The sequence below is a fragment of the Orbicella franksi genome, chromosome 8 (assembly GCF_964199315.1).
Source record: "Orbicella franksi chromosome 8, jaOrbFran1.1, whole genome shotgun sequence".
NCBI classification, from domain to species: domain Eukaryota; kingdom Metazoa; phylum Cnidaria; class Anthozoa; order Scleractinia; family Merulinidae; genus Orbicella; species Orbicella franksi.
This window is the reverse complement of record NC_138152.1, coordinates 2,505,540-2,513,671: the sequence shown is the minus strand read 5'-3', so window position 1 is coordinate 2,513,671 and position 8,132 is coordinate 2,505,540. Positions and strand designations below refer to the sequence as shown.

The window sequence follows — 8,132 nt, the reverse complement described above, 5'->3', positions numbered from 1 at the left end:
AGCCAAGAAGTGACCCAACTAGCTTGTATTCAGTTGTAAGGCAAGCAAAAAATGGGTAGAACAGTATTCCATACATAAGAACGGCTACGATACCTTCAAAAACTAAAAAGATACATTCACCACTAATCACATAAACTTTTAAATTTGTGTTTATCCTCCATAAAGTGATAAGAAATAAAATGGGTAAAACAGTGTTCCATAAGTAAGGACAGCCAATGCAAAAGTGCGTCGAAAACTTAACAAAGAGTTTAATGTTAGTGTTAGTTTAGCCATAGTTAATAGAGGGATATGCTTAGGAAGGCCGGTAAACATCAAAGACGTAAACAAACGGGCTAAGATTTATGCTGGAACGTCCTTGACCCTGGACATCTTTTGTTTCTATGGTTGTATGAGCACACAGAACCACCTTTTGTATTTTGCCAAGTTTTGTGCAAGGTCAACCCCCAAAGTGGCCAAACAAAGACATACAACAAAGAACTTTGCCTGGTTTCATAACGATTTCCCTGTAAAAACTATAGTTTAACATCATTCTACGCTGACTGAATTACTCGACTGATGAACGGTTAAGTTGCCTCTGTAATATTCTGTGTTGAACTTTGCATTAGGTACGTACTTGGAGATTTTTTTACAATACAGCTGCCAGCAGAAAATTGATGCGTTTTTAATTGATAGCTCAGTTAGATCCCAGATCTGCAAAATTCATTGACAGCTGAGAAAAAAGCTGAAATTTAACTGAAAGCTAAGAAATCAGCGGAAAATCACCGACCGTTAACATTACAGCACTTCCGCCCCCTCCTCTTTTTCAGAACCTTATAACTTCTCGAGTATTTTAATTTTTTGGTAATTTTTAATAATATGAATCCACAGGTAGCCTAAGCTAATGCAGTCAGGTCATGTCTTAGCTAAAATTAATCACGACATACACAAAAAACCATCAATTCATACCTAACACGCATACTTTCAAGCACACTAGTTTGACATTTAAAGAAGGTCACTCCAAAAAGCTCAGTAAATATTCAGATTTTCCACTCACCGAAGTTTCAGCCTCTGAAGTGCCCTCTATCCTGCAGAATTCGTCTCGAAAGAAGCCACCTCAGAGACCGCCATTTTGAAACTGTCCTGGCAGCCAGGCTGTGTTTATTGTATATGTGACATCATTCCATCCGACTCGAAATTGGCGAGGAGAAAAAAAAACCTGCATTTGACTTGGCATCCTTAAGGTCAGCAAAATCATTTTTCTTTATTCTTTTTTCTTTCTTTTTTCTTTTTTTTTTTTTTTCAAGCATTTATCCACCTCACTATCTTCAATGCTATCATTTCGGAGTTTGGAGCATGTTTGGATCAAAACAAAATGGCTCAAGAGCAGCCATAACCCATAGTGGTAGTTAAAAGGCTCATCGGAACCCATTTGGTCAAAATCCCTTGGACGGAATGACGTCACGAAGACGCGGCATGGCTGCTGCTGTTCAAAATGGCGGCAACGATGTTCGGATTTTGGGCTTTAGAGGCTGAAACTTCGGTGATTGGCTAATTTAGTGCAAGGTTTTTATTAGCATTGAAAAAAAATATACGTTTTTTGGAGTGACCTTCTCCTTTAATAAAGACTTACGAAATGACGATTGCAAGAGTAACGACTACTTCATGGTGGTAGGAAAATTAAGTCGTTTTAAGGGGAAAAAAAAAACATTTCGAATCGCAAGTTTTGTTATCCTTAATTGTAATGACAAGTCAAGGTAAAACATTTACTCACTTTTAAGCCAAGGGGATTCGAAAACAATTATTCCGCCATTTCCAATCAATAAGGCAAGTATTGCACTGGCTGTAGCTCCATATGTGGCAACAACAGTCCACCTGTTGCTATGACTACCAAGGAAGTCAACCGGTCTGAAGAAACATAAAGTCTGTTTAATTTGTAATTTGGCCTGAATGGCGAGAGTTCCCATGTCTGTCTGTCTGTCTGTCTGTCTGTCTGTCTGTCTGTCTGTCTGTCTGTCTAGATCTATCTGTCCAAATTAATTTGCTTTCCAATAAACATGAGATGGCAAGTCTCCAGAACCACCAGATCTTTTCATATGAGGAAGCCATCCTCTTCACAAACTTACATTTACGAATTTTTCGGTATGTCAAGCTTTGCTCCCGTGAGGCATCGACGCTTCCATATGGCAAAGCATGGCACCCGGAAGCCAAATTCGCGCGTTTTGCGGTTAGTTTTTACCCTCGTTTGCCGACATTCGGCAATAATTTACTGAAGGCTATAAATGGCTTAAACCTCTACTAGTTGGCACATTTTAAAGAGAACACAGTCGAACCTCTCCACAACGGCCACCTTGGGAACAGACGAAAATAGTCGTTGTAGAAAGGTGGCCGTTAATTACAAAACCCTAATGATTTTCTCGTTTATCCATCCCCTACCCCTTTGCGTTTGTGCTAAGTTAATCTCCCGCGGTTTTTGTTTCGCTCGCGCACTCGACCAGCTGTAAAAAAACAGACTATGAAAATATCGTTTCTTAGTAGCTCTTAGTGTTGCGGAGCCCGGCGGTGTGATCGCTAAATGACGTGAAAAAAGAGATTCAGTAGACAATTCCGGCAATAACCAAACCAAAACACAATAGCTTACCAACAATAGTTTCCACAACACCAGGAGTTTAAAGGTTTGCTAATCAATTTGGCTCGCTGTGGTCAGTCAACACAGTGAACATGCTAATTATTAAGGGTTATACATATTAAACAAAAGTAATAGAGTAATAACATTTCCACGTACGAAAAAAGTTATTGTCAGTAAATTTCAAACGAATAGCAATTGCTAAAGCCTTTTGTCAGTTCTCAGTAAATATGACTACAAATGTCAGTTGTCAGTTCAATTTTCGGGCATTTGTCAGTTGTCAGTTATTTTTTTCACCATTTTGTCAGTTGTCAGTTATTTTTTCACCATTTGTCAGTTGTCAGTTATTTTTTCACCATTTGTCAGTTGTCAGTTATTTTTTCACCATTCATTCAACCCCATTGAGACCCTCCTCTATGCATGGGAGATTAACTCTTTCACCCTTCGGTTCTCTCTTTGATCTCTTGATCGTTTTATAGCTTGTAGTATAGACCTAAAGCTTACATTAGTAGCCCAGGACGTCCATCGAACCACTCCAGTTTAAATTTGGTGCGCTGTTTCAGAGAAGCAAGAACCAGAATAAGGGCCAACTGTGCAGATAAATCAAAAGCAGATAATAAATACATGTACATTGGGATTTCAAACATAGCTAGTAAATATATCGGGATTTAATTTTACCCCAACTGTTGCGACAAAGCCTGGGTGCAAAAATGTATCCTTGAAAAATTTTTGTAACCAGATGTGTGTATGGACTTTCATTGCCCTATAAAGGCAAGACATGCACTCTGACGTGCATGCGCACAGCAAACTCTGGGCCAGTCCCCTACCTAGTCTCCCTTCCCCGCACGCTCTGTACAGAGATTGAACCTTTAGAGCGGAAAAGCGTACGGCGCAGAAAACTGTGCACCCCTTGCCTCAGGCAATAATGCGGGCTGCGGGATTCTGCAATGGTGGAAACAACGGCGGACTGTAATAAGGTACGCGAGGAGTCGTTCGGTTGAATTATTTATACTTGGGCAAATATGAATTTTTTCGGCATTTCACTGTTAAGGAAACAAGGCTCCCGGGCAAAAAAATGTGTCTTCGCGCCGCCATTTCTTGTATACCGTGGGGAAATAATGTGTTCGGAAAACTTCCTTAGGTTAATTTTGTCCGAAATAAAATTGATTCACTACGAAAACAATACACCAGCTTTCCGTCAGTGACCTGAAAATGTTGCTGCTTGCCGGGAAAATTGGGAAGCAAATAAAGTTCAAGCCCTCTTCTTTTGGTTAACACGATCGACGAAATTTCCGCCATTTTGTGAAGTTTCGAGCCTGGAGCGGAGCCAAAACTCGCGCATGCTTATTACGCTTTCTCGCTATGAAGGTTGAAAGCAGGCAGAAGAAGAGAGAGTCCAGGGTCCAGTCCAGGATAATTTGCCCGTGCGTCCTCAGAGTGCCCGCGATAAGATTTAAATTGCTCATTCAAATTAAAGATCTCTTGCCCGGGTTGTTCCAAAGGTGGATAAAGCTATCCACAGGATATATCACTATTTAGAGGATTGCGTAGTTTGTATTGTTACAACTCATCCACTGGATAGCGATTCATTCAATGGATAGCGTTATCCAACCTTCGAACGACTGCGGCCTGAATTGGTTTATGTTCAGCGTGCGTATATCGAGTTATGGATGCTCGCGGGAAGTTTGCAGAGCACTAGACAAGCGTAAGAGTTGCTCAAGGCGCAGCTGAGAGCAACTCTAGCTTCTTGAGTACTCTCCAAACTTTTCAAATGCATCCATCGATATACGTACAGCTTGCAACATGAACCAAGTCTTTTAGAGCATAGCGACAACAACTTCAGAGCTAAAACATTTTTTATTTGACTACAAAGTTCTCACAATGCAGGGTGAAGAAAAAAGGGATGCCACTGGCTGGTTAAAAACTCGCCAACATTAGTTGAACGACGGTTGGGCGAGAACGTTTCATCTCATTCTGCTTTCTAAAATTGTCAATGAAAAATTCGCTTCCTCGAATAAATGAAAATGTAGGCAAACAAAGTCAAAACACTTAGCAAAAATGTACACAAACAAAGTCAAAATACTCAAGTTTTAGTAAGCATCTTACTTGGTGAAAGTCAAAGGCCCGAAGTAGGGTTTGCATTGTTCAGAATGATGTTCACTTTGCCGAAACTTTAACAAAAGGAACTAAACTCGACAGAAACTTTGCAGCTAATCATGATGACTTAATAGGAATTACTTAGGACCAGCGCATACGCTATGTTACAATTAATAAATGGCCACTAGGCCTGCGCACGCCTTTCTTGGAGAGGAGGGGGCGCGGGGATGCCAGCGTTCTGAGTACGCGCATATAACTTATCCTGGACTCTCTCTTCTCCCGCCTGGGCTTAACTCCTATATAGCGTGGGGAAGGGAATTTCAGGATTGTCGCATCTAGCGTGTGGAAAAGCTCTACGGCACACAAAATAGTTTTCGAATTATTTTAGTTGTCTACAGGCAGCTCTATTCTGTGGAGGCCCTCTGGACATCCACAAAGTCGATCATCATGCAGATATCATCAGTACAACGATCCCGCAAGTCCCCGGCAGCTTTTCTTAGAATGCTTTCGGCGAGCGGTTGTTTGGATCAATCAGCTAAATATAATCACATGTGTTTAGTGGCTTAACGTGGTAAATATTTCTGGCGCAATGTATGTGTAGTCCGCATGACGCTTAGATTGATTACGAACAGTGACTTGATTTCGCTGTGTGTTTAGCTGAAAATACGGTCAAGACTCGTCTGCTGCTTTCGATCGTTTCAAGACGTCTCCCTTGGAGTGTAATATCTGATCTTATTCGTGCAACTCTTAATTAACTGATACATGTTGCATGCATAAAGTGCATACGGCTGCATCCTGGGTTATGATATTTGGTATTTGGTGTATCGCATCCATGAGGCATTGCAGGTCCACATGACTGTAACAGTCAAAAGAGGCTGAAAAATGATTGTAGCTCTGAGATTAAACGTAACTGGTGATACTTACTGCTGGTGCAAGACATCCTAGATCAAACAATCCCTGCTGTGAAAGAGCTTTAGAACAGCTGCAAGGACAAGAAGTGCAACTTTGATACATGCTCCATACACAACAAGAAGCTTATAAGCGCGCAGTGAAATTTAAAGTAAATTACCTAGAATCGATAGAAAACAGCACACTTCTATGAAGCAACGCATTAACAGTTATGAACCCAGTCTTCTCACCATAAAGTTATGACAACTTCAATGAACCGCAGTCTAAAATTTTCACAGATTTTCTACCAAACGTCTTAGGAAACTGAGCCTCTTTACAGTATTCTATACTTCTCTGAAAATGCTAAGTTGAGAAGTTTCCGAGGTTAAGACCCCGGAGGGCAGAGTGCTCCCCATAATGACCTCTACCGGGAGGTTTCGCCCTAAAAGCGTACCTTTCTCAGGCCACAGGTATATGAAAAGGTATCGGGATTTCACAAACTGAGATATATGAAAGGGCTGAGGAAAATCAGAGTATCATTACTCCCACCACAACGTGAACCTAACGTATAAAACGCCGCAGGCAGGTGGTTTCACTGCAAAAGTTTGGCAATTTTATGACATCCTATGTATATGGTCTAGAAGAGGGTAGACTTTGCATTTGTGTTTCTTGACAATACCGAAAACAAAGCACTTCAAACAAATAGCATTTGAAAGTTTCATGAAGGAACATGCCCAAGACCCCCCGCGCTTTCAAAATTGCGCTTACATCGCGGTAAAGTCGGTAAACTATGATTACGCTCTTAGTGGACTGCAACTTCAGCACGAAAGGGAGCTCTGAAAGCTAAGTTGAACATTAAATATTACGTGTTTATCTTGTTTCTATAGTACTATCATGGAACACTGTCGCGTAATTTTACTATGTAATGAAATATATTCTTACATCCTAGTGGAAAATTGAAACACCCTGGTACGTTTTTGCATGGAAACTTTTTCGTTCGAATTCCTGGCCATGGAGCACTTACCAAGTCATCACTGCTACAAAGGGGTGCTTGATTTGTGGATCAACTACAGAATACAGGGTTCCTTTAATTTAAATACATATAATTTTGATGATTCGCTGCGATAGGTGACGGAACAATGCATAAACGCAACCCGATTTTAGTTTCAATTTCAAATAATGCTGATACAGCCGAGACGAAGGGACCACGGGACTCCAACCAAGGAAAAAGAAATCAATACGAGAGCTATTTTCAGTCAATCTTGGAACTGATTTATTAATATAGTTCTCAAACCTTTAGATCAGCTTTGCATTTTTCCTTGGTTCATTAAGATTTATATTATCTGCAGGTGTTTACAAGTATTTACATTGTTACAAACAAGTTTTTACCCTGTTACAATTATCTGTCTCTTATATTATTATGTGGGATCTAATTAATTATTAAGATAATTTTTCTAGCCTATATTTAAAAAAGAATTTTACTAACAAAAGCTATTTTCAGTCAATCTTGGAACTGATTAAATATAGTTCTCAAACCGTTAGATCAGCTTTGCATTTTTCCTTGGTTCACTAAGATTTATAGTTGATTAGATCATGTAGATCATCTCCAGTGACATTTATAAGTCGCTAGGTATGTTTTGTCACGATTAATAACAAGGCTCAGGAACAGGGCAATACACCACCGTTGACGCGAACGGAAAACTACGGTCTTCCCCAGTGGCGTTCAGTCGACGAAAGCCTATGCATTTGCGCGAACAACTGCGATTTTTGATTTGATCATGAACTTGCCAATTTGGTTTTTTGATTTAATCAATGTTCATTACTTGCTATTTTACCTTATAACTTTGTTTATAACCTTATCACACTTGCAAATTTACTAATTTATTGTTTTTACTCTTTGTCGTAGACCGTCTGTCTCCCGTCTCCGCCTTATTAATTTTATAGTAGGGAATACCTCTGCAACTATTGCTATTTCCACTGCACGAAGCTTTTTTGCTTTTTTTGTGGCGGACCTTTTACCAAAGATGTTACCCGCAAATATCAAGGCAGTTGCTCGCCCGTAAAAGGAGTTGTTTCTTCCAGATCGGATGATAAAATTGGCAATGATCCGTAGAAATGCTAACTTAAAATTGTCGAAGAATTAGCATGTAAATCACTAATTAGCTGAAGCGTGAGGATCATTCTTAAAAGCAGCCATTCTCAGTACTCGCAGATAAAACTTTGATGGCTCAGCTAAACCCGCCATAAAGTATTGACCGCTAAAGGGACAGCTAAAATGGGCAAGTATTCAATGTTTTTGTTTACTCCACTCAGCCCCAACTGAAAAATATCAAGGTAAGCTTTGCTTTTGTTCTCAATGATTACCACGCACTCGAAAGAGCGTTACTTTCATCAGATTACGCATACACAGACAACAACACTGTGCAAGAGAAACGCACAGTTAAACGCACAACATGAAATAATATCACGCTAGCAAGGATTTTTCTCACTTACTCGTTCTCAATCGTATCATTTGATGCCATTCTGACTCTGTCAAAGTCGTTGC

The 8,132-nt window shown here is 40.0% G+C and overlaps 1 protein-coding gene across 1 annotated transcript; it reads right to left on the bottom strand.

Moving 5' to 3' along the window:
• Window positions 1-1,284: 1,284 nt before the first annotated feature.
• On the bottom strand, window positions 1,285-8,132 carry LOC145496260 (stimulated by retinoic acid gene 6 protein-like). Its single transcript, XM_081475958.1, has 4 exons — window positions 8,081-8,132; window positions 5,624-5,681; window positions 3,107-3,192; window positions 1,285-1,884 (listed from the first exon to the last, which is right to left on the bottom strand). Exons 1-4 carry the CDS (start codon window positions 8,107-8,109, stop codon window positions 1,743-1,745), a joined length of 315 nt encoding a protein of 104 aa, XP_081332084.1. The 5' UTR covers window positions 8,110-8,132; the 3' UTR covers window positions 1,285-1,742.

Bases quoted from the DNA above. Each gene is read 5' to 3' on its own strand.
- LOC145496260 (XM_081475958.1), bottom strand. From the start codon at position 8,109: ATGGCATCAAATGATACGATTGAGAACGA. The intron at 5,682-8,080 runs GTAAGTGAGAAA...TTGTCCTTGCAG, and splicing joins AATGATACGATTGAGAACGA to CTGTTCTAAAGCTCTTTCAC. The intron at 1,885-3,106 runs GTAAGCTTTAGG...ATGTTTCTTCAG, and splicing joins GGACGTCCTGGGCTACTAAT to ACCGGTTGACTTCCTTGGTA.